The sequence below is a fragment of the Xyrauchen texanus genome, chromosome 42 (genome assembly GCF_025860055.1).
Source record: "Xyrauchen texanus isolate HMW12.3.18 chromosome 42, RBS_HiC_50CHRs, whole genome shotgun sequence".
Lineage (NCBI taxonomy): Eukaryota > Metazoa > Chordata > Actinopteri > Cypriniformes > Catostomidae > Xyrauchen > Xyrauchen texanus.
This window is the reverse complement of record NC_068317.1, coordinates 20,841,374-20,868,763: the sequence shown is the minus strand read 5'-3', so window position 1 is coordinate 20,868,763 and position 27,390 is coordinate 20,841,374. Positions and strand designations below refer to the sequence as shown.

At 38.0% G+C, this 27,390-nt stretch overlaps 1 protein-coding gene across 2 annotated transcripts; it reads left to right on the top strand.

The window, feature by feature from the left end:
- The first annotated feature begins 66 nt into the window (after positions 1-66).
- On the top strand, positions 67-26,700 carry LOC127634954 (spermatogenesis-associated protein 13-like). 2 transcript variants are annotated; one of them, XM_052114728.1, is made up of 14 exons: positions 67-425; positions 7,175-8,623; positions 11,685-11,726; positions 16,062-16,535; positions 17,648-17,792; positions 17,948-18,069; positions 18,578-18,757; positions 19,636-19,821; positions 20,401-20,580; positions 20,668-20,900; positions 21,089-21,218; positions 23,627-23,999; positions 24,134-24,208; positions 24,972-26,700. In XM_052114728.1, the coding sequence occupies exons 1-14, from the start codon at positions 417-419 to the stop codon at positions 25,157-25,159; spliced, it is 3,786 nt and encodes a 1,261-aa protein (XP_051970688.1). In that variant the 5' UTR covers positions 67-416; the 3' UTR covers positions 25,160-26,700. The 2 variants fall into 2 exon arrangements, with proteins under 2 accessions (XP_051970688.1, XP_051970687.1); XM_052114727.1 differs by lacking the exon at positions 67-425 and adding an exon at positions 4,688-4,739.
- The last annotated feature ends 690 nt before the right edge of the window (positions 26,701-27,390 follow it).

Below are 27,390 nucleotides of genomic sequence, written 5' to 3'. Positions count from 1 at the left end.
GTCGCCTGCGCAGGGCTGTGGATCTATCTGGCTAAGCGTTTCTACCACAATGATCCAACTTTCAACTCTTTAACCCAGTCTCTTTCAACCATAAAGCTTGCTCGTGTCCAGTTAACTTCGACCATGTGCCATTAAATCGCCCAAGGGAGTCCTCGGGACACACACTTCATGGAAAGTTTTCCGTCCCGATATATATTTGACCACGAGATATTTGAGCTTGTGCATTAGGATTCCTTAAGAACGTTTTGGCTGGTTATTTACTTTCGCATTCTTCGTCTGGCTGTCTAACGATTTCCGATGTGTTAATATGCGTAATTCACCGGACATTGGACTTTCGGAGGAGTTAGTAGCGACTGACAAGTCGATAGAAGCCGAACAACTGTTGTGACACCGGGCCAAGACGCCACTCAAGAACTATGATAAAGGTAAGAATAACAAACCATTTCCGTTTCATTTAAAGGAGAATCGATGTGTAATGACGAGTGAATTAAAGATTTGGGTTAAAAAGTGTCGATGAGGTTTTAAAAACCGTTGGATTCAAAAGACGCTGGGAGAGGGAGGAGGGGGACATTGTGTGTGCGTTACTATCCCGCTGGTTGTCATAGTGATGTGGGGGGTGTTAGAGCACGAGAGGAGCAGTTCACACCGAACACGTAATTTCGGTAAAAAATAGCTAGACGCAGCGTCATGAATAGAGCAGAACGCAGGTGTCTCGAGACGCATTTTTAACAGTACTCTTTAACTTGACACGGCACAACGTTCAAAGACGTCCGCATAGCTAGCGCCTGTTTACAAAACGTTTTCGGTGTGAACGGCCCCTAAACTTGTAGATGAGAAGGAAGATGCGGGATGGGGGATGGAATAGGAGGGGGTGGCGTGGTGCTCCTAAAGCGCTTTACAAGGAGACCGAGTTAATTAAACTCGCAAATAAATGAGAGCTTTTTCTTTGGAAGAGAACCCAGTTGAACACAACTCTGTAATCGCCTTCACACAAACCAGATTTTTAGATGAATATCTCAGCTCTGTAGGTCCATACAATGGAAGTCAACAGGGTCCAAAATTTTGATGCTCCAAAAGCACATAAATGCACTATAAAAGTCATCCATACAACTCCAGTGGTTAAATCAATGTCTTCAAAAGTAATATGATTGGTGTGGGTGAGAAACGGATCAGTATTTTCAGTCCCTTTTTACTATAAATGATCCTCCCTGCCCAGTTGGTGGCGATATGTTTGAAGCAAAAGAAAGAAAAGAAGATCACTGAGGAAGGCTGTTTGAAATGAGAGATTTTTAATAAAAAAGCACACCAATCATATATCTTCTGAAGACATGGATTTCATTAGTGGAGTCATATAGATTACTTTTGGGCTCCCTTTATATGCTTTTTTGAGCTTCAACGTTTTGACCCTGTTGACTTGCATTGTATGGACCTACAGCACTGAGATATTATTCTAAAAATCTTTGTTTGTGTTCCACAGAATAAAATCATACACATCTGGGATGGAGATTTTTAATTTTGGGGCGAACTATCCCTTTAAGCACTAACCTGAATCTTTGTAATGTTTAGAAATGTTTAAATCTTGGCATATGTTGGTCATATGCAACCATGTGCTGTTATTGATATCATTAGTCATATCATAGATAATTGTGCATGCCAGAAAATGTCACTGCAATCTTCATTTGTCATGCACTATAGTAGTGGTTAGCTAGTTAAAAGTACTAAGCCCAGCACTTTCTCTACTTTAAACAATTGCTCTGCTAGACTTCAACTTAAAGGGCACAGGCAATGGAATGCACTCCTCCATACACATAATGAGAGGGTTTTCGTTATCACGAGACATGCACAAGGAATTAATGCTTTGCTGTGTGCCTCCTGAGCCAGGCGACCATATAGTCATGCTAAATCTCACTTCTCACCCTCTGATCAACGATCATACACCCTGATACTACACAAATGCATTAATGGAGCAGCTAAGTGTTTAAAGGGAGTATTTTGGGATAGAATAATCAAATGTGAAATGTATTACTCAAGACCTTTTTGGCTCCACAGTCATGCAAAGTGAATGTTTTAAAACCCTGTAATCCTAATATTTCATATAACTTTACACAGATAAGGTTTGTGAGCAATTTTATTATACTATCATCATGTTTAGATGTATAATGTTTACGGCTTGTGGCTATACTTTTAAAACTTTGTATATTTTAATGTTTGTGGGTTGTTCTCATTCTCTTCCATTGAAAGTGCTTTACTGTAACCTCACTATATATATATATATATATATTAGTAATTGACATTAATTTGCCACAAATGCCATTGATTGAGCTTAACTTGTATTAATTAAACTAGAACATTCCTTTTAATGCTTCTAAAAATAGAGCTAATTTTCTTTATGCAAAATGTTATATCTTTTTCTCTAAGATTTCATGGTGAAATATGACACATGTATGCACATATCTTCCATAAAACTAAGCATTGCCTTTTTACAGTTCTCTGAAAGTACATTGACATGCATTTTACAGCAGTGAATTTAGTGTTCAGACTGCAGGCAAATCAGATTTTTTTTCTCAAATCAGATCTTTTCAGGCAGATTGTCCACACAATTAATTGCAAGTGATCAAATCAGATTGCGTGTTCAGACATAACCAACCTATCTGCATGGATTGCTATGGTAACAACATAGGCGTACCCACGTGAAGATTCTTTCAAAACAGATTTGTGTGTTTGTGATGTTGAATATTGTGATGTTCCGTGCTGCTGTCACCAATTTTTGACATCATCGTTGTGTGTCACGTTAAGAGTGACATAAAAGACCATTTGAAATCCGAATTGACCAGCCAGAGTGTCCGGACTGAGACGCATCTGAAAAAATCTGATTTCAGTCGCATTTTAAAACCACCTCCCGATGTGTTTTTTTGCTCTCCAGACTATCAAAAACTCCAGATAAAATCTGGATATGCAAAAAATTTACATTTTTAGTGGCAGTCTAAGTAGACTAATGCAGGTTCAGAAACTGGTGAGATGAATGAGTTGTCAGAGGTCGCATTACATGATACTTCCCATGCCTGAAGCGGGCAGGGTGTGTCCACCATAGGCTTCCTTTTCTGACTGACAAAAAGGAGAACAGGGTCATAATATGGTTGATGGTATCAGTAACCAAACAAAAATAATAAATCACTCTTCTATTTAGTGTACATCTGTTGTCTTTCTGACGCACCAAATCTGTTACACTGACTTTAGAAGAGGTTAATGCTTCTGTGAAGAATTTCTCTCTACACACAAACACATGTCTATGGGTGTGTTTGACTGTATACAGATATATAGATGCTAGTCCAGACTGTTAAAGTCTTATAATCAGGGGGGGAAGAGGGGTGCTACACACGTTATCAAGTGGGTTTGAGCAAGAAGAATGTTAACCAGAGGAATGAAGAATGCTAGTGCCCTTTAACATTTTCACTTTAAATCTCTGCTTGTGTTTAGCCAGTGGAAGGGTTATTAAAATGTGAGTTAAATACAAATAAGATCTTTTTGATTTCATTTTGGACATTGAGCATAACTATCAGATCATTTATATAGATAAAACATAATGACTGAAATGCTTTAAGAAAGTCTGGAATGCTAAAGGGCGGTGTAGCATTTGTAAGCTGAAAATATAAAAGAGCTTATAAAAAAGGCTTGTACTTCTATCACAATTGTGAGTCTGGTCATTTTCATTTTACTTGTTCATAAAGATAGCATTGGCAGCATCATTCCTAAGTGGTGTGACAGCATGGCAAGACTTGCTTATCTTGATTGGTAGATAATCAGAACTGGTGTGGTAGGTTATTGTTATGAAATTCCTTAGTCAGCAAGCATCATTTTGGACTTAGTCTATGTGTTTAGTCTGTACAAAGCATAATCATTATTTGCAATGAGCATTTACTTAGTATGGAGAATCTTTTAAATCAACTTAAAGGGTAAGTTCAACCAAAAATGTTATTTACTCACCTTACTCGGTCTTTCTGAACCCATATGGACAACAAAAAGAGACATTTTGAAGAATGTTCAAGCTGCTCTTTTTCCATACAATGAAAGTGAATGGTGACTGAGGCTGACATTCTGCCTTGCATCTCTTTGTGTTCTGCGGAATAAGTCATATGAGTTTGAAACAACATTAAAATGAGTAAATGATGACAGAATTTTCATTTTTGGTGAACTCCCTTTAATTTTAAGGCACGGCCTATCAGCTTGCCTTTGGATGTACATACTGAAGTGGAAAATGGGAAGTATGGTTCGAGGGATCCTTGCTTGTCTTTACACCGCTTATATTAGGCTTTGATATTTCTGGCACCAGGAAGTCAATCCATTAGTTTGAAATCTGCATAGTCCTCTGAATAGAATGAAACACTTAAAAGAATTTAATAAAAAAAAATGTAACTGCTGTTTGCTTCCATCATAAAGGTGTGTGTCTTTAAGAATGTACTGTCAGGGTTGGTTTAATATGCATGCATCAGTGGTGCATATTAGTTGTAGGTGTGTTTGGCTGTATTAGTGGATCTTCCGTAGGCGTGTGTGTTTAGTGTGTCTGTGTTTTTGTTTAGGGAGTTTAGTTTGAGCCTGGCTCCAGCTGTTAGCTGAACGTAGAGGCTTGCCTTTTTGGCTCTTAATTAATTCTGATACTGAAACAAAGGACTGGCGATACAGAGGAGGACGAGTAGGAGAGAAGTTTAACTGTAGGCTCAGAGATGTTGGACAATGCACATGTGAGTAGACAGAGGGGATACTTGGGATACATTGAGATAATTGCTTTCTTTCAGAGCTCTGGTTAAACAAAAAGCTCAGGATGGCAGTTTCTTCCTCATGCCTCAATGGAGCTAAGTGTTTAAGGTTGGCTGGACTTGATGTGTTAGAGATCATCATATGAGTTGAAAATTGAGCGAGGCTTAATCAATGCTCACATTGCAAGACAACAGGTCAAAAGGCACATATGTGGTTAATCTATATACAGTGGCATTGACGTACTGTAAATGGACACTTAAGCCACACTTAAAGGAATAGTTTACCCAAAAATAGTTCATCATTTACTCACACTTATACCATCTCCAACTTGTATTAGTTTCTTTCTTTCCTCTGTGGAACACAACAAATGTATTTTGATGGAGAATGATGTTAATACATCCTTAAAATGCAAGTGAATTGTGACCAATCTTTCAAGCTCCAAAAAGTACATAAAGGCAGCAAAAAGTAATCCATACATTGAGTGGTTTAATCTATGTCCTCTGAATCTATATGATTAGTTTTGGGTGAGAATAAGACCAAAATGTAACTCCTATTTCACCATAAATCTTTACACCGTGGTACAATCTTGATTTGAAGCTCTGTTACACATTCGAGCTTGATGCATGCGGGTGAGTAAATGTGAGAGAATTATCAGTTTTGGGTGAACTATTACTTTAAAATTTATGAATGTTATTGCCTTAGATAAAAAATACCAAGCCAACTGGCATTTTATATAAAGAAAGATAGCGCATGCTTTTCAGATAACATATTTGACAAAATGTGTTTTGATAAAAGATGTTTGATAGCTTTTAAATTATATAACAATAGATATATTAAAATTTAGACAAAGTATTTGGACACTTTTTGGTAGTCAAACTTGTGAAACATGTTCATATAATGTGATAATCTACACCTATGATTACTCAGCTTGGACACCTGTGTGAACATGTGGGGAATTGACTTCATGTATCCACTAATAATTTTTTGGGACCAGTTTATTGAGAGTAATGGAAAAAATGAGACAAGTAAAGCTAGTGCTGAGAAATGGTCCAGCATCCTTTTCTTGCAGATGCCACTTAGTTTTATGTTTTATTTAATGAAAAGAAATTCCAATTCAAGTGAACAAGTTAAGCTCAATTAACAGCATTCTTGGCATAATGTTGATTTCCACCCAAAAAAATAAAATAAAACCACACAAAAAAAATGCGTCCTTCAAAAATCGCAGTTACAGTAAGGCACTCACAATGGAAGTGAAAGGGGCCAGTCATAAATGCTAAACCATATATGGTTTCAAATAATAGCAACAAAGCATAATAATTATATGTATAAACATGATTTTAGTGTGATAAAATAGCTTATTAACTTTAGTTGTATCCCATGTTACAATGTATCCAATACTGCAATTTTGTCATACTAAAATCATGTTTACATGTATAATGTATACATCTTGTGGCTATGCTTTTGAAACTGTGCATTTTAGCATCTATGGACTGGCCATATTCACTTCCATTCTTAGTGTCCTACTGTGACCTCAATTGTTTTTTGTTTATTTATTTATATATATATATATATATAATGAATATGAATGGCGGGTTTTAATTATTTTTTGTCGTAACCAACATTATGCCACAAATGCTGTTGATTGAGCTTGTAGTGAAGCCATCATCTTTTCCAGAGGAAACCTGTCAACTTCCACAGGGGGACCCTTCTCCCCTAACTCAAGAATAAATCTGGGAAGCAATTTGTTGCATTAATCACCATGGATTAGCACTTTATTTATTGCTTATTCATGCTCACCAAAGTCTCTCATCAACGCTAACATCGCACCAGGCTACAACTTCCACGACCTTGATGAGGGGCCTCTCTTTCTCAGGCTTAAAGAAGTATAAACCAGTTATTTTACAGCACACCTTGCCCTTAGTGCAGCCTGCTAGCAGTAAGCACTCATGCTATTCACTGACACTATCCCATTTGTCAGGTAAAGGCATTCTGGTCATTATTCCTCAACAGGAGAGTGCAGAAGACTATATTATGCACACAGACGTGGAAGATGAATTTATGTCCGTGGGTGCAGAAATAAGCTATGAATTACTTCAGCTGTGCTGGGATTTAGTATTTCATAAGTCAAGGCCAATTAGTATAAGGACATAGTTTAAAGTTCTCTCATAACATAACTTATCAAGGTATCAATGTGATGCATGTACAAAGAATGTCTGGTTTCCAACCAGGTGCTGTATTGTTTCATTGAAGTGTGAAGTAAAAGTCTTCTTCAGAAAAAACAGTGGGTTGTTTTATTGTCTAACTTTGAATAAAAACACAAAGCATGTTCCACAAAGACATCTGACAATAAGATTGTTTGCCTGATAGTGTACACTGTTCAGTAACCTTAGTATGTAAACTTCTTAATCTGGTTCTGCAGGCACCTCCCTCTTACCCAAAGGGCTCAACTCTCAGCAATGAGCCTGAGAATGACCATTTCACAGAGGAGCAGCAGATGAATCCAGGACTCAAGTCTAGTAGTAGGGTCCAGGTACAGCCTGTCCTTTCCGAGCCCTGCTATGAGGTGAACAGACTTAACAAACTCCATTCTCAGGCCCAGTCCATTCCTGTGATCGTTGACAGCCAGGCCAAGGTGTACCCTTCCAGGGTTGTACATCTGTTTTCCACCCAGACAAAATGTGAGGACAGTACCACTCACAGAGGTCCACCTCAGGCCTGGTCTGGACTAGCCGGTCTCCGCGTCATGGGTTCTTTCAAAAAACTGCGGTCTTCTGTGCTCCAAGGAATCCAGAACAGGAGCAATGCAATGGTAGCCAGTCAGGAGAGAAATCTTTCATCAGTGTTCAATGAGGATGACAATGGTTTTTTTGTAACCAAACGAACTGTTGCCGCCAATCAGAGCACATGTACGGAAATTGACAAAGTGTCAAATGGGCCGTCTCATACTGGGAAAATATCTTTGCTTTTGGATGAGGATGAAGATTGTGAAGAAGAAGCTGAGTTTCAGAGGAATTCCCACTTCTCTCGAAGTATCCGTAAGGCATATGGTGCAGGACGCATCCCATTGCTTGACACAGTGCAGAGACAGCCAGAGAGCCCGTCAATTACTGAGCCTGGCTCCCAAAGTCATCTCGGCAGCACTGTAGAATCCATTGAACCTTGCAAGACCCTTGAGATTCAAGAAAATGTCAAGGTTTTGAGCAGACTAAGCAAAAGTGCTGAAAATATCCATGTCCTCAAGAGTCATTTTGGACGCAAGGTCACCTCAGCTGAGCCACAGAACCCAGAATTCCCCAGTACTACGATTCTTCAGAGAGCCGTCAGCTCCTCATCTATTGACTTGCAGGAACATGGTTCAGGTAGACGTCAAAGCCCCATGAAAACGTTTGTCGGCAGCTTAACGGACCTGTCTGTCAAACGTAAAAACTCCCCAGGCCCCACCCCTAGAGTACCACTGTCACCTCTTAGTCAACTCCATGATGACTACTCCCGCAGAACATCCTGTGTTCCCACAAGTGGGCGTCAACGGAGACCTTCACCCACACCCACCAAAATCCAGCTGGAAACACAGGTCAATGCTCACCAACATATCCCAACTTTACACTCTGCTCCCGCCTTCTTTAGCTCCACCCCCAATAACTCTCTTGAGCCTCTTAGCAAATCAACAGCCCTCATAAGTGACTCTGGGCAGGTGACTGTGTCCTCAACAGATTTACATTCAAAAATTCCATTCTGTTTGCTGGAAAGGAACTCTGAGCCTCTGGAGTGCCATCAAAATGGAATAAATGACAATTTCTCTCAAATGTACAAGCAATGCTCAAGCCCTTGTCAAAAGAAGGCAGTCAATGGCATTAACATTAACTTGGAGGTAAGATACTTTTAAAAACTCTGCTTTATAGTGGAAGTGTTTAATTTCTGTGCCACAAGTTTCACCAAACGGAATTTTTTAAATAATGATTGCTTTATGTTTGCTGAACACTCCCTCGCACATCATTGGTCATGCAAACATGTAGTCCCGCCCCAAACTCACATCATTGGTTGAGCCAATGGTCAATGATATGGACCAATGTTTTGATAGTGTATTTACGAGTTCCGAGCACAAATGACCAAGCAAAGTCGTATCAGAGACTATTTAGCCCAAAATGGGCCACTGGTATTATTATGGTAAAATAAATGGGAGAATGCCCAATGGATGTAGAAAAGGAAGTCCTGCTTTACAGGTATAAGAGCCAATCAGCTTTTAGATACAGTCAGTCAACTCGAGAACGTGCATGTGCATTAGCTGAACCTTGATCTGAGCTAAAGAAGCACAAATTATAGACCAGTGTTGTCAGATTTTACTGCTGATTTTAAATATATTCTTTGATTGTAATCTTGACCAACTGTTTTGGAGATTTCAGTCTTTCCCTATTAAAGAAGATAGGATCTGTGCTTTTATGCCACTGTTTACATAGAAAATGGTTAGCCAGCCTGCCCGGGAACTTTCCAAAGAAAGCAGCTGAGTTAACTGACTTGCCTTGAGAGGGACGTTGGCTGAGTTTACCAATTGACAACATTTGGAATTCTAGATAATACCAGAGTTGTCATATTGGAAGAGGTGTATCATCATGAAAGATGATTACATTTACATTTATTCATTTGGCAGATGCTTTTATCCAAAGCGACGTACAAAAGAGGAAAACATAAGCGAATCACATTAAGGAGACAGTGGAACAGAAGTACCATATTACAAAGTTTCACTAGGATCAGAATAGTATTCAAGACTTATACAAGTGCACATTTTTAATTTTTTTGTTAGTGACTAGTTAAGTGCTCTTTGAAAAGATGCGTTTTAAGTCGTTTTTTGAAGACAGAGGGTGAGTCTGCTTCACAGATGGAGTTGGGGAGGTCATTCATGGTATGATGAAGCTGGAAGTCAGACAAAGTGTTTTGGTGCCTCTTTGTGTTGGTACAACAAGGTGACATTCCTTAGCCAACCGCAGGCTTCTAGTGGGTGTGTAGCTCTACAGAAATAATTTTAGGTATGTTGAAGCAGATTAAACGTATAATGATTTTGCACAATTATTTTTTATTTCAGTGCTTTATTTCAATAACATTAATTGTTATGTATAAAAAATCAGAGTCTACTAATGTAAAGCCAACAATTCCCCCTTCATTGTTTGTTTTATATGACTTAATGAATCATTTGTTTGAGATGCCATTTATTAATCCATAAAGTTTGAGTAAAAGTGTTGTTGGTGCATTCGCTTATGCTCCCCTGTTGCAACAGAAATATTTGCTATTGTTTGTGTGTGTGTGTGTGTGTGTGTGTGTGTGTGTGTGTGTGTGTGTGTGTGTGTGTGTGTGTGTTTCTTCCTTATTTTATTTCCGACTTGAATACAACATCACAAAACGAATGCTCAGCTCAGACGTAGGGGCGCAGTTTAGACTTTTCAGGGGAAAATCAGCCTACCAGTGGCTTACTTATAGTTGTCTCTACATATTTAACTAGGATAGGTGAAACTATTTTGGCAAAAATAACACACTTCAGCTTTAAACTTTAATGGTCTTTCTGCCAATTTGTTTTATTTTCAAGTATTTTTAAGTATTTATTTGAAATTATACATGCATTTTCTGACTTTAAATGTATTTCAGATTCAAATATGACTGCATAAAGGACCTTAATGGAAAGTTTCAAGTTAAATAAAAAATAATCTCTATTGACAGCATCTGTGATATGCTGACAATTAACAAAAACACACCGACACGCATACAATGGAAGCCATAGATGTCCATTATACATGTATTTCTGTCAACACATTTTTGTTGATTTTTTTCCATGTTATTGTCTGTGATAATCAACAGCATGTCACAGATGCCATCCAGAGTTTAGCTTTTATTTCACCTGAAACATTCCTTTAACTATGAAAGCATGAAACTCTGTAGTTCTTATATGTAACTTGTTTGTCTCTCCCTCAGAAGATATTGATTTTCTGTTTGTTGGTTAAATTAGTCTGTCTGATAATATTAGTCTGTCTGATAATAAGCAGCAGGACTAGACATGAACTTTTTTTCCAGGCCTAATCTGATATCTCTTAAAAGGGATATTTAAAAAAAAAAAAAAAAAAAAACTATTCTGCCATTATTTCCTCATATTGTTCCAAAATGGCTTTCTTTCCTCTGTGGAAGAAAAATTAGCTGTTAGGCATAATGTTAGCCTCAGTCACCATCCATACTTATTGTATGGGGGAAAAGGTGCAATGAAAGTAAATTGTGACTGAGGCTAACATTCTGCACAAAATCTCCTTGCTCATCATTCTTAATGTAAACATTAATAAACTAGGTCATTGTGTAAGTTGGATGACCTTAACGTTTGACATATGAAGTCATAAATTAAAGTAAAAACTGATTTTTGTTGAAGCATGGACTTATTTGGATTGCATCATATGTTTGTCACACAAGTGACCTCTGTATATGACAATATCACCACAGCCTTAATTTTCAAATGGCTTTTTAGTAGATCAGGACAAACTCTGCTAAAGGAACGTTGAGATTAGACATTTCATTTGGAGCAATTCACTTAATTACTCTGGCTCAATTGGTCGATCAACCCACCCAACTTTGAATGACTTTGTCATTCTACGGTCACTCTAAATTGATAAACCTTGTTTCTACAGTGTCACATGGCCACTCAGCTGTGTGGCACTCGATAGAGGCAGTAGGTAGAGTTAATGATTAGCTGATGTTTATGACTAGCGGGATTGCTTAAACTCAATTCCCAGACCTGAGACTGGACACATATCAACCAGGACAAAATGTCTCCTCCCAAAGAGAACAACCCAAGGGCCAAAGTCCAGAAATCAAACCGAGCCAGTGTAGGATGTGTATATACTGTACGTGCATAAGGTACCTTTCTCACCATGGTGCTTGTTCAATGTATGCCTTTTCAGTGTATATGGAAGTCTGCAGAAAGGGAGCCTGATGGTTTAGAGGTAAGTTTTGTTTTTAAATTTAATAAGCCATGTTGTACAGATAGATATACTTTTTTTGACAGGTGGTTTTCTCTCTTAAAAAACAAACAAATTTGTTTTGAGAACTGTTTGATATTGGTGGCTAATAGTAAAATGTCTGTAGAAATCTCAGTCTTTCTAAATAAATCTTGTAAATGCAATCATTAGTCATTGCAGTCTGTTGTGTAGATGTAACAAACAGATTTAAAAAAAAAAAAAGTTTTGTGAGATTTAGAATCTTTTTCTTCTAAAATCTAATTTTCTTTGAATTGGTAGTCAAATGAAATGTTCATGATTTTATATTATATTGCTTAATCATGTTTAGATATTTTAGGGTTGGGTTTAGGGTGTGGGTTAGTAGAATAGGATAGTACAGTACATTTTTACTCATCCCCTGGGGGAAAAGGGAGACAAAATTAAATAAAAATATATACTATATAGTGTGCAATAATTCGTTTTGAATTGGAGCCTTTGTTTATTGTATTATAAAGTTATGGGTGTCCCAAATCACACACTTCTGCACACTTCTACATTATATGCCATTTTGTTGTGTAAATAGTGCAAGTAGTATGTTTACACTGAAAATGCAACAAAAGAAGTGTACTAAGATTACCCAGGTGTACTTCTACCGAAAACATTTAGTGTGTAATGTTGGACAATTCATGCACTCAAACCTCAAGGGGCAGAGTTACCCGGCCGTGATGCTGGACTGACAGATCAGTTGTAATTAATGTAATTTATCATCACCTCACACCTTGTGAATATGTAAATTTTTTGAGATTCAAGTATTGTAGTTTGGCTAACATGCTAATAGTGCTTCATTTAGGAAACCGCTTGAGACAGAGTTTTTTTAATTTAAATGTGCAGTATGGAAGATTCAGAAACCCTTGTTATTAATGACACCTGGCCGTTAAGTGAACTGCAGCCTGCTACCTGTTGCTCGTTCTCGTGCACACACTCCTTAGTTACGCGAGCGAGCATCGGCCGAAACAGTAACGTAATGTACAAAGAGACTGAACATGATTCACCGGCCTCATGCTGACAGATGAGGTAGCATAATTAAAGTTACACAGTTATGATTGTTTTTGAGATCAAACTTTGAGATGAAACTAAAACTAATTTGCACTGTTATGTTGCACTATTTTATGTTTTGTATGTTATATGTTGTATTGTGATCAAGAAACTAGCATATTTGCTTAAATTTATCCTGCATACCTGATTTTTTAGTATAAAGAGAATATTGTTTAAATTATTTGAAAGTTACGAAGTAAGGTAGCTTGCAATTCGTCAGCGTTAGCAGGCAAGATCAAGTTAGCTAAAATTACACAGATCAATCTGTATGGCACTATATTTCACATGCTTTGCAGTTATTTAAGCTTACCAATAAGCCAAACAATCCCAAAACCAAACTAAGGTCTCTCCAGGAATCAAATGCTCTGCCAACGTTCACTCTAGTTTTCACTCTAAGATAACATTACCTAGTGTTGCAGACTGTCTGTTGATGCTGTTGAATAGCAGAAGAGAAGCTATTACTGAGGAAAGCCTCTCGGGAACACGCATAAATGTCACATCCTTTCGATTTTCCCGGCAAAACCGACTTGCTCCCTTCGCATGGAAATCAGTGTACAGCCTTTAATAGGCAACCTAGGAAGTCTGAGAAGGGCACATTTTTTAAGTTGCGTTACAAGCCGTTCACACATTTGCAAATAATTGGCTAATATTACATTAAAATTGTTACATATTGCACCTTTAAGGAATGTTCCGGGTTCAGTACAAGCTACCGTGCGTTCAGACCAGAGGCTGCAAGAGCGTCAAAATTCGCTCTGGCTGCTCTGCCAACAACGTTATCGAAAATTCGTATTTGAAATAGGCGGCAACGTTCGTTGAGAATGCTTTGTTTCGTGAACTATATTTAAAGGGGCCACAAAACATCCAGACATGTCGACTGGTATCTTTTTGACGACATATCACAAGTAGCGTATATCCTCATGAAATATATTATTATATAATATTATATAAACCATAATATCCACTTCATCAACTCACCTGGCACACCAACAATTTCAGACACCTTTGTCCACGCATAGTTTTTTATTTTATTTATATCCCTGTAAGCAAACAGGGACAGATCAAATATTACGGGAAAACCCGCCACGGCAATAATCATTTTCTCTTCCATTTTGTCTTCGGAACTAAAGTTTGGTGGGAACCAAAATTTACACGGTTGTGTTCTCTAGATTTCGCTAAAGTGGACCACTTCTATACTCCAATAGGTTGCCACCGAAATGCGTCAAAGCTCATTACCATAATGTTGGCTGCACTTGAACTTTCCTCCGACGCCCACACCACCCGAGACTCGCCGCTCCGCTTCTCGCCGCCGAGAGACGCTGGCTGTCATAGAAAATGAATGACTTCCGGTCGATTTGACGCTCTCGCCGCCTCTGGTCTGAACGCATTGTGAAGCTCACTTGGCAGCATTTGTGGCACAATGTGGGTTGCCCTTCCTTATATGTGTGTGTGTGTGTGTATATGTATGCATGCATGCATGCATGTATGTATGTATATAATATATTATTAGGGATGTATTAATCCGATACCTGGATCGGTATCCGCTCCGATACTGAAGCTTTTAGATGGATTGGGTATCGGTACAATGAGCCCGATCCAAATGAGATACTGTGTGTTATTCATTTTCGCTACTGTCAAACTCTAAAAAAATCCATAAAAACACCATGAAAGCAGTTCATATGACTCGTGCATTTAATTCAAAGCCACTTGAAAACATGCAATAGCTCTGTGAATCACTAAAGGCTGTGTTTAATAATAGATAGTATGCACAGTGCCAGCGCATTAGTGAATAGTGCTGCTCTGTTGACACAGGCTCACGCACAGGCTGGTGATGAACTCATGGCTATTTTTTGCCTTCACAGCAGTGTGCAATATTTGAGCACTACTCAGGAACAGCATCTCAGATGTAGGTGCTCAATAGTTCGGTTCACTGATAATATGCATTTAGAACAGCACCAGAGGTACATTAGACCAGAATTTGAATAAGATGTGTGAACGTGCCTGCAAACAGACACATAAAGGACTTCCTGGAGAGTTTAGAATGTCAAAATAAAAGCGTGAGTGTTTAAAGTGCACGATTTAAATATATTACTGTTGTAATTAAAAAATTAAAAAGTAATTTTGAATTACTAATTAAAACTAATTCATTTTTAAAATCAACAATAATAGTATTAATAGTCTCTAGTTTGAGAAATAGACACCTCACATGTCCTCAGCTGACAGCTTCATTGAATTCTACACGCTCAACACCAGTTTTATGCACAACAGTAAAGAGAAGACTCAGGGGTGCAGGCCTTATGGGAAGAATTGCAAAGAAAATGCTGCTTTTGAAACAGAAAAACAAAAAGAAAAGGTTAGAGAGGGCAAAGAAACACAGACATTGGACAACAGATAATTGGAAAAGAGTGTTATGGATCTTAACCACATTGAGTTATTTGTGTGATCAGCTTGACTGTAAGGTGCGTGAGAAGTGCCCGACAAGACAGCCACATCTATGGCAAGTGCTGCAGGATGTGTGGGGTGAAATGTCATCTGAGTATCTGGAAAACTGACCGCTAGAATGCCAAGGATCTGCAAAGCTGTCATTGTTGCACGTGTAGGATTTTTTCACGAGAACTCTTTGAAGTTTTGAATGTCCTGACTATACATTGTGATCAGTTGAATGCCACTTTGGTGAATAAAAGTACCAATTTCTTTTCATAAGAGCAAAATCTGTGCCAGACTTTTGGCCGCCAGTGTATCTTAAAAAAATGCACAAATAGCAGTTACAGTAAGACGCTTACAATGGAAGTGAATGGGGCCAGTCCATATATGCAAAACTACACAAAGTTTCAAAAGTATAGCCGCAAGACATAAACATTATATGTGTTAACATAATTGTATTTATTATTTAATCATGTTAACACATATAATGTTAATTTCTTGCGGCTATACTTTTGAAATTGTGTGTATTTTCATGTTTTTAGATTGGCTTCATTCACTTCCATTGTAAATGCCTCACTGTTATAAAATATTTCCTTTTTTCTTTTTTTTCTTCTTTTTTTTACAAACGAGGGGTGGGTTGTAATTATTTTTTGTGGTAATCAACATTATGCCACAAAAGCTGTTGATTGAGTTTAACTTGCATTGAACCTAGAATCACTGAATCTTGATCACATTTACATCTATAACATTATATTTTGTTATTTGTTTAAAATTATAAGCCTTTTAAGATCATGTCTGATTGCAGATATTTGACTTCTCTTCTAGTCTTCATCAGATGACCTGGTCACAAAATCTCTTTTGAAAACAAGCGATGAGATCTCTGCAACAACAGCTTCAGCTGTCACAACCACTTGTGCTGCTGAATCGCCCTTGGCAACAACTCCAACGTCGCCAAATTCACCAGCCACTTCCTGTAACTCGCCCATTTTCGAAGTGCCCAAGTCGATCAGGTCGAAGGCAGGTCGATCCAGGCCTCGGCCATTCTCTGACTATGGCCAGCTGGGCAGCACAAAGTACTGCATACCAGAGGAGGACAGGAAGTCTGAGAATATGGACTACACTTCCCAAAAGGACTATACTGGCAAAGGCAGCTACATAGAGAGCAGCAGACAAGAGAATGGTCATGTCTGGACTCAAGCCGAGGACAGAAAGAGTCGTCCCATCTCTGTTATTGGAGGAGTGACTCTGTTTTCATCCCCAGCTTCTGAGCAAAAGGACGACACTGAAAGTTTACCTTCTGTAAGGCTGTTTTTGTTGTTGTTGTTGTTGTTGTTGTTGTTGTTGTTTTTTAAATTGGCTGAGATCTGTCAACTTTGTCTGATTGGCTAATGCGTATGGGCCGCATGGCTTATAATCATGGGTCAGGGTTTTTAGTTTTTTTAGGGCTGTCACAGGGGCTGAAGGGATGCCTTATGTGTGGTATTCACTTACAGTAGTTTAAATGGTTTGATGTAAATAAACATTGTTACTGTCTCATTAGATCGCTCCCTTAGGCTGTAGAATTATGGGTTTATAACGTCATTAGTCAGGTGGTTTAAAATATTTTTTCTGGCCTCAATGTAATTATAAAATGTCTTTCCTGTAACCATATTTGTCCCACAGAAAAAACTTGATCTGTGTGTGTGTGTGTGTGTGTTGTGTGTGTCTCTGTGTTTCTTTAGAAAGACTTTATAGACATTCCACTTAAGAAAATAATTTCCTTGCATCAATTAATTGTTCTCTCTAAAAGGTGAATCTCATAAAAGCTGTCAGGAGCATCTCCAGGTCCTATTTCACCCCAAAATATAAAGACATTATTAGAAAGTATATTTTGCATAAATAACATGAAGCCTATTTTTAGGACCGTTAATATTTTTTGCTTTGTGACATTTTTTGTGACAGTTAAGCACACTGCCCCAAATTTTTTGTATTGTATTATGAAAAAATCTTATTCTTATTTAAATTAATTAATGATATATTATTTAAATTGTAAAATAGTTATACATCACGATAGTATTTATTGTACTGAATTAAATTGTCCTGTTTTTTTTTTGTAAAAAAATTACCCAGGTTGGGGGGGTACAAAGTAATGTCACAATGCAAAAATCTTAATTTTCCAAAAAAAGACTTTTCTTGATGCAAATTATAATTTACAATTTTGGTCAAATATGTCTGACATTGTGAGATTCCCGCTAACTTGCAATGCTGTGCTTGTTATGTCAATGATGTGTAGTCAAAAAATTTGACAGTAAGAATCTGACAGGTCATTGTCCTGCTCTGAACATTGAACTCTACATATGAACATAAGGCCTGCTGGATGGTGGGCCCCTTTTAAGGCTGGTGATTAAAGTTTAATCTGTGCTTTGTTTCAGCCTGTTTCTCGGCCTCCAGTTCCTTCTCATAGAGTGCCTCCATATCGGGCGGTATCCACCCGTCTGAGACCCTGCATTTTCTCCCAAAGCACACCTACCGGTCTGGATAGAATGGGCCGACGCAAAGGTCGCAGAGTGCTCAGTGGTCAGTGTATTTTTTAAATGCGTGTGTATAAGCACTTGACCTAATAAAATGAGAGGCTCTATAGTGAGATTGTTTTGATGATTGCTAGGAGAGGGAATATTGATTTATCCCTGTGTTATTTCTAAACTCACTCTGTGTGTGGTTGTATTGTACAGAAGATGGTAACTCTGATCCAATGCAAGATGACAGTGTGAGTGAGGAGGATGGCAGTTTTGAAGAATTGACTGAAGGAACACCATATCTCCAACTAGAAGTCAACCTTTTTACCCTAAATCAGGTTTGCTGTGTGTTCTTGTGTCTATATGAGGGGTTATGTGTTTTCTTGCATACATATGGATGTATCTATACTAAAACCATTAGTGTTTTGGAATTCACCTCGACATACATTTTTTTAGAATAAACCAGCTTTTTCTATGCCACTGATATGAATAAGTCTTCATCCCATGTAAGTGTTCATTAATGTAAACATATTTGTCAAAAGTACAATTCATTTCACTGTGTAAACCTTTTTTTGCAATGCAAAGTTACTTAATACACCTTTAATGTTACAGACGCCTTTACAATTTTGTTGGTATACTGTTGTTTTCACTTATAAGCTGTGTTATAGAGTCTATGTCATATTTCACTGTGTGTCTTATCAGTTAAATCATGTGTTTGTGTGTAGAGCTGTTTAAGTGTATGCATGTGTAGGCATTGTCAAGCCTGCATTTCACTTATCAATCTTTTTTTTTATCTGACCTATAGCCTATCAGCCTGACTGTAATCTCTATTTTCTCCATCTCCAGTATATAATCTCGGGCCATGCTGTATATGCTGAGGCCCTGTGGGATCATGTGACGATGGAAGAGCAGGAGTTGGCCTTCAAAGCCGGTGAGGTGATCCGGGTTCTGGATGTTCAGGAGAAGGACTGGTGGTGGGGGATTGTGGGTGACCGTGAGGCTTGGTTTCCCTCCAGCTTTGTGCGGGTGAGTTGCACTGTCACCCTCTCTGAGTAATGAATGTGAAACAAAAAGCCAGTTTAAACACATTCCACTTGGGAGGAACACTTGAAAATAGTAGCACAGCCTGCACGGTTGCTCTGAGTGACCCAAAAGAAATGGGAGGTCTTCTGGGTGGGTCACAATGGTTTACTAGTCATCCAACAACCAACAAGTCAAACGGAACAACAAACGGAATTTCATGTTTTCAAACGGATTTCCGAATAAACTCCTCCATCTTCCATTGTTCAAGCAAAAAGATAGACCCGCACCAAACTCCCATTACTGGTCAAGCCAATGTTGCTGTATCAGGCTGGTTGGATGCTCAAACAGATCATTGTTTGAAAGCACCAGTGTTTACACTTTTCGAGGGAAATCATCCTACAAAAGTCAGGTTAACCAGAAACCAATTAGACCGATTAGTTTACCAGATATTCAGGCACCCCTCTGACTAGTCAATTTTTAAATATGTAGTTTTGCACATCCCTATTAGATGTGTCATTATAGTTGCGTATGCTGATTGACCGGTTTGGAAAGAATTGGAGGATGTAGTGGAGGTGTGTTTCTTTTTTTTTCTTTCTTTTTTTTTTCTCTCAAAGCATCCCATTGTAAAATGTGTGGCAAGGTTTTATCTTAAGATTCAACAAGATGAGTCAATCACACACAAAGAGCCCTGAAGTGATTTGATCAAGTCTTCTTGTAGAAGAGGATTATCAAGTTGTCTGAATCAGTTAAAAGCCTGTATTACACAGAGTTTATTATTGTCTTAATCATTATTATTGTCCATAATCATAATTTCCTGCTTATTGGTCCATTTAGTAATGTGATCCTAGGGGATTAACTATAATGGCATGTTGATTGGCAAGGTTCGGGTGAATCAGGAGGACTCGAGCAGTGAGAGTGTGGAAAGCGCACTGGATATGGAAGAGTCCGTCCCCTCTGAGACGCACAAGCAAAGCTCAGAGCACAGAGAGCAGATGAGAGCAAATGTGGTCAAAGAGATCATGGAGACCGAACGTGTTTATATCAAGCATCTCAAAGATATCTGCGAGGTGAGCCTCCATCCCAGCTGCAACTACTGTCTGTTGTCTTGTTTTCCGGTCTACATGCACTCCTTATTACATAACAGCCCTTATCTTTATTTTAGTCTGAATGGTAATCAATCTTGAACATTCTCTTGCACCATAATTTTAAACATGAGATAAAAAGAAACACATTTGTCTGCTTTCAAGATAACTAATAGCACCATTATCTCTTTGAATGTAGGCCTAATGCTCAAGTTATCACTGTAGTTAGCAAGCATGTTATGTTCCATATATATATATATATATATATATATATATATATATATATATATATATATATATACACACACACACGCTATATAGTGCAGAAGTAGTATGAGTAGTATGGAAGTATGCAAATTCAAACAGCCCAGGAGTGAGAGGACATCTTTCTCATTGCTGACCTCTGCTGGTCAAATCCTTAAAAAATAAAATGACACTGTTGCATTGCAAAATATAACTTTCTAAAAGCAATGCTATAATATCTGTCTATTTTAGAAGGTCTACATTAAATTTTCTCATAAAATAATGTTAATCTTGCAATTTCATCATCATTTGGTGTTGTAGGGCTATATCCGTCAATGCAGGAAACATCCTGGCATGTTCACTGATCCACAGCTAAAGACAATCTTCAGCAACATTGAAGACATCTACAAGTTCCAGAGGAAGTTTCTGAAGGACCTTGAAAAGAAATACAATGCAGAAAACCCTCATCTAAGTGAGATTGGCTCCTGCTTTCTTCAACAGGTATGTTTACATAAAACCCAAGGAAATGTAAATCCTGTTCCAATGTTTTGAAATTGATGAAATGTCTTTATTTTTCTCCTACCTCAGGGGGAAGGTTTCTCTATATACTCGGAGTACTGTAACACGCATCCATCTGCGTGTGCTGAATTACATCGATTAATGAAACAAGGGCGATACAAACACTTTTTTGAGGCATGTCGTCTTCTACAGCAGATGATTGATATCTCTATTGCCGGCTTCTTACTCACACCTGTACAGAAGATCTGTAAATACCCTCTTCAGCTGGGAGAGCTGTTGAAATACACACCCAAAGACCACAGGTTGCTCATTCCTCTGCATACCCCCTTTTTATAGACACTTCATAGAATAAAGAACATTAGTATCAAAAGGATTATAATATGATAACTGCTCTGGAAACACTCACAAATCTCTGAAATAGAAATAAAATAGTCATTAAAATTCAAAAGCACTTACACAGTTTCACTTATAGAGGATGTTTTTCCCACAGTGACCATGCGGGTGTGTGTGACGCACACAAAGCGATGAAGAATGTGGCAAGTCTGATAAACGAGAGGAAGAGACGACTGGAGAGTATTGACACCATTGCTCACTGGCAGGTGGCCATCCTCCATTGGGCGGTCAGTAACATCTCAACTCCAATTAACGCTGTTTCAGATATGGTTATTATAGTTTTATAGGGCTGTCTAGTGTTAACACTATCTAGTACCAATTTTCATATTTATGAAGAAGGGTTCAAATTTTATAACATACAGACTAACATACAAAACTGAAATTCATTTGTACTCATTTTTATAATGAAAATACAACCCCAATTTTAAAAACGTTGGGATAGTTTGGAAAATGCAAAAAAAAAAACAAAAGGAGTGATTTGTAAATTCTATTCACCATGTGCTACAACACATTTGATGTTTTACCTTGTGAATTTATATGTGTTTATTTATCTATATTTTTTTTTAAATATGCTCACCAAAATTGACACCCTCCAAAAAGGTTGGACATTTGAGTGTTTACCACTGTGAAACATCACCATTTCTTCTAATAACACATTAAGCATTTGGGCACTGAAGAAACAAGTTTAAGTTTAGCAGGTGGAATTTTCCCCCATTCATCCATTATGCAGGTCTTTAGCTGCATAATTGTACAGAGTCTTCATTGACATATTGTGTACTCAATAATGTCAATGATGACTGCAGGCAGGCGAATCTAGCACCCACACTCCCTGCTTACAGAGCCATTCACTTGTAATCCGGGCAGTATGTGGTTTGGCGTTGTCTACTAGAAATGCAGGGATGTCCCTGGTAAAGATGGCGTCTGGATGGCAGCATATGTTGCTCCAAAATGTTTACATATTTTCTGCATTAATGGTGCCCTCGCAGATGTGCAAGTTTCCCATGCCTTGTGCACCGACACACTCCCTTACCATGACAAACACTGGCTTTTGGACCTGACAGTGATAACAGCTTGGATGGTCCTTGTCACAAAACATGATTTCATGGTTTTACAGATGAAACTGAGCCCAGAGAAGGCGGCAGCACTTTTAGACAGTTTTGATATATGGCTTCTGCTTTTCATATATTAAAGCATTAAAGGGATAGTTCACCCAAAAATAGTTCACCTCATTTACACACCCTCATGATATTTGAAGAAAAATAGAAAAATATCTTAGCTCAGTAGGTCCTTAAAATTCAAGTGGCTGGCAATTTCTCTTTTGAAGCTCCAAAAATCACAGACAGTCAGCATAAATGTCATCGATATGACTTTTGGTGCGAAAAAGTACTTTTCAACTATAATCAAATGCATCCGGCCAGCTTCAGGAGAGCACTGAGTTCGCGTTTGACGTATTCGCATTGCCACGATACAGACGTAATCTCACGTTCTCCACTCGGTTGAGACATCCAGGATAAGCACACAAACGCACCATTGTGAGTAAAGAAACAGATCAATACAGATCTAAACCAAAACCAAACAAGCTACTGTACAGCATTCCTTCTCCTCACTTGTAAAGAGTGCTTCTCTTCCGGCTGTGACACACTTGCGTCAGTTCTCACTTGTTTCAAATGCCAATGCGATTACATCACACATGCTTACCGCTGCTGACAGGAAGCATGATTTAGAGTTTATAAAAGTAATTGAATATTTATTTATTGTTTCGCATCAAAAGCGATCATGCCACTTAAGAAGATTAATTTAACAGCTGGAGTCATATGGATGAAGTTTATGCTGACTGTCTGTGATTTTTGGAGCTTCAAAAGAGAAATCTCCATCCTCTTGCATTTTAAGGACCTACTGAGCTAAGATGATATTGTATTTTTCTTCAAATGTGTTCAGGTGAAGAAAGAAAGTCATACACATCTGAGATATAATAAGGGTGAGTAAATAATGTGAGAATTTTCATTTTTTAATGAACTATCCCTTTAACTTGCATCTGTGGATGCGGCGGCAAATGATGTTGACTGACAAAGGTTTAAAGAAGTGTTGTCATGATATCTATTACAGATGCATAACTGTTTTTAAGAGGGATCGGAGATCATGCGCATCCAACAGTGATTTCCTGCAGGATAAGACTGTCCCAACTTTTTAGTGTATGTTGCAATCATCTGATTTGAAATAAGAGTACATTAAAAAACTATTAAATTCACAAGGTAAAACATCAATAATGTGTTGTAGTGCTTTCAATATAGCACAGGGTGAATAGAATTTACAAATCACTCCTTTTTGTATTTATTGGTATTTTCTTAACTGGATGGGCAGAGAAGCTTGCGTGTGTAATGCAATAAGATGTTAATTGGATACCATGTTGATCCGTTAATTAGATTACTTATTGATTAATACACTGGGTATTTAACAGGCTTAGCTGGGGCTTTGCTTTGTATCTTGCCGCACTTCAATTTCTTTTCAAACAGCCACAAGGGAAAAAACATAAAACAATTATATTGTAGATTTCAATTTTGAAACTTGTGCTTGGAAAAATTTGTATTTTCTCCAAAGTCGTCCGAAGCAACCTTTATCAACACTTGACCTATAGGGTGATGATCTGTTAACACGGAGCTCGGAGCTCATCCACTCAGGCGAGCTGACACGGATAGTACGGCCCGGTAAGACGCAGCAGCGCAGCTACTTCCTGTTTGACCACCAGCTGGTGTTCTGCAAGAAAGACGTCCTGCGGAGAGACCTGCTACACTACCGGGGCCGTCTGGACTCAGACCACCTTGAGCCAATTGACCTGCACGATGGACGGCACCCTGAGCTGGGCTTCCTGAAAAACGCCTTCCTCCTACGGCATTTAGAGAATCTGGAGGTACTCTGCGTGCTGTGCTGCAGAAAGAGCCAGGACAAGCAGCGATGGCTGCAAGCGTTTGCTCGAGAGCGCAGAAGAGTGCAGGAGGACCAAGAGATGGGTGAGTCTTAAAGCTGAAAGTATTAGATAGTTAAGGGATAAGAATATGTCTGTAGAGTGGCATGTTTTTTTATATTGATTTCAAAGTATAATGTTCATTAATGTACAACAAGCTTTTCCTTTGTCTCTAATCAGGAATGGAGATAACTGAGGCCCAGAGAAAGCAAGCAGTTCAGAACGCGAGGAAATCAAAACGAGGCCAAATGAAAAGTAGGTCCAGTCTTTTAAATCATCGGTTCTCACCTGGTTTTTCTTCAGGACACAGATTTCTCCGTTGGACATCAAGTGGCGACCTACAATAGCGATATTGTAGAAAAACAAACAAACAAATAACAATATGCTAATTTAGTTGCACATGTAAAGGAATATACGTTTAATAATTGCCTCATTGTAACCCAGATTTTTGCTTTTGTAAAAGATAAGTAGGGACAAGTCAGAATTCATTTTTGTGGTTATCAACATTATGCCAAAAATGCTGTTGATTAAGCTTAACTTGTATTTGACCCCGGAATATTCCTTTAACAGGATTGGATGAATACTTTTTTTGCCGTTTTATAATGCTTTAATAACAGCCAAAGTGTGATTTACCAGGCTAACAGGTGGAATAACCACTGGGCCATGTACTGTATTAGTATTAGACATCAAGTAACAGATGAATTTGTGGCAAAATACTTTTGAAAAAATGTGATTAGATGCATTGCCTTTGATTTCTACTCCACAACAAAAGGTATGGGAAGCATTGTCCAATTCTTTATAAGTGGATTGCCTATTTATGAAGCTTATTTCTTTGCCATCCTAACTATGCATTATTATATGGTTATGTACATTTTATTATTTGCATTTAGCATTGTTTATTCCAATGAATACCAATTAATTTTGTTTGTCAACCATTCTTTTAAACTATCATGTTTTTTCTCTCTTTCTGTCTCTGTGGCATCATCGGAACTCATATTTTGTGTTTGTGCACTTCCAGAAATGAATTATTCTGGCCATCCAGTGTCTCCCCACCATCAGTCGCTGCATCCTCTCCTACAGCGACATGTGACTGTGCCAACCAGCATCCCCCTGCAACAGGTCTTCTCTTTAGCAGAGCCAAAGAAGAAACCTTCTCACCTTTGGCACTCAATCGCACGCAGCACCCTCTTCAAGAAAGGACAGTAAAGAGACTTAGACCACATGCCTGTTTTTACAGATGTTTGATGTTGAGATCCATAAATGATGTCACACTGCTGGACTATATGTCTGTTGTTATGCTCTACTCAAATGCATACAAAATATGTATATTTATATTCATATAAGCAAGTGTGTGATGACATATATGTGCCTGAGTTTAAAGGCTCATTATTTAGCCTAAACCAACCTTTTGTGTATAAAAGTATGCGTGCGTGTGTTTGGGAATGGAGAGAAATGGTTCGTTTAGGCTTGGTGTTTAAAGTGTTAGGCATCATTATGTCATGTCTGTTATGGTCAAGAAGCTGCTGTTGTGAGTTTTTCCTGTCCTAGTTTGGCGCCTCACCCCAATCTGTCAGAAAAGACAATGAGTTATTAATTTTCGGCTTTCTAGTCTGCTTTTTTCTATATAATTTTATTTATTTTGCCTGAGGCTGGAGCCTTTTTATGTTAGTTCTTTTTCGAGTTAAGAGAAAATACACTACAACATCTATTTTGTAATGTAAATAAACATGTGTATACAATTGTATACAGTCTGTGCCTACATCAAAGTATTCAAATACAGCATAAATCAACGAATGGCTTAATTTATTTTGAGTTGCATGTGTTTTGTATTCTCTTAGGAATGTAGAATGTAATTACTAATGCAATTTCTGTAAGTGGTTGTACATTTTTTTTTTACTAGATTAAGGGGCTGTTCAAACCGAACGCATCCTTGCAGCAGAATGCCTCACTGTAACCAGAATATTTTATTGTATTTATTTTTCAGAAAAGGAGCGACAAATCAAAATACATTTTTGTGCTCATCAGTATTATGCCACAAATGCTGTCAATTGATCTTAACTTGTATTGCGCTCACATTATTCCTTCAAGTATTTATCTATATCTATCTTGTTATACTATACTTTATAATCATAATGTGTAAAAATTTCCCTTTCAAAAGATTAGGTATGGTACAGGGATTTGATCAGATTTAAATAAACAAACAAACATGCGACTTACATCAGCATGGTAATAACTCAGTAATGGTGGTTAACAGCCTTGTGCATGTCCATGGCATGGATATAAAATCTACATTCATGTGTTTTACACTCAAGAACCTTGGAAACCTGCACTCTAAATGCATCAGGCTGATGAGCAATAGATAGAGATTGCAGTAAATGGATGTAATAATTTATTTGGAGGAAAATGACTTCAACAATGATGTCATTGTGACCCAAAATGAGGTGGATTTTGAAACCCAGTTGAATCTCTCTCAGAAGAACTGATTGGCTTGACCATGTAACTCAAACCCTCATAATATGTTGCTGATAACCACACAGGGCCACAACACTTCTTAATTCCTAAACTGAAGTCTCCGATTTCCTGCATCGTTCTGCTTTGGTGCCTTTTAAATTTGGTATAAATAGATTTTACTGTCCATAAAAACAAAAAAGTCATGTACATCATGGATTGTTTGACACTTGGAAGCTATCGATGCTGATGCTCTATCACACACATTAAACCAGAAATGATATCAGTGCATTGTTCCCATAACTGTTATGACAGTTTCTTTAAAACCTGAGACTTTATGACTTATGGTGTTATGATGTTGCTCTTGCATCTTTGATTTTCCTTTAGCAGTAGTTCTCTTTCATTGTATGAGTGTGTTTGTTACAACAGGTCAGAATGTGATGCATACCTGTTGTTAATGTGGTCACTTTTGTGGGTTTTTATATGTAAGCAAAACACACACATGCATTCAGTATATTACATCTTAGCATTTTTAATTGATGTAAAAGGTGAAAAAAATGCATGCTATGTTTCTTGTAGTTCGGCGAGAGAGCAATAATGGTGTGTATTTTGCTGGTATTTTCCGAGTTGCCAACGTTGAGTTTATACCAGAGTTCCGGCATACTGACTTGAGTGAGTTTGTATCCATGGCAAACCAAATACAGCATGTGGTGAGTAGAGCAGTTAAACACGCTCGCAGCATAAATGCAGCATAATGATAATCATAATAATAAGAGGCCTTTACATATCTGTAAATGTTCCGTTAAAATAAACAGCATATGAATGTCATCACTGTCCAGACTCTATAAAACCACCATCATCTCTGATCTGAAGTACACTTGGTTCAGTATTATTCTGTGGATTAATGGAATCCCTCTATTTCTCATTTGGCCTTAAATCTGTCTGAGCCAGTTATTCCCAACCAAGTGTACAACAGGAGGGTTTTTAAT

What these genes read in the sequence shown, in the direction of transcription:
- LOC127634954 (XM_052114727.1), top strand. An exon ending in TGGCCATCCTCCATTGGGCG is followed by an intron (nt 21,219 to 23,626) that starts GTCAGTAACATC and finishes CTTGACCTATAG; the next exon opens with GGTGATGATCTGTTAACACG. An exon ending in AAAACGAGGCCAAATGAAAA is followed by an intron (nt 24,209 to 24,971) that starts GTAGGTCCAGTC and finishes GTGCACTTCCAG; the next exon opens with AAATGAATTATTCTGGCCAT.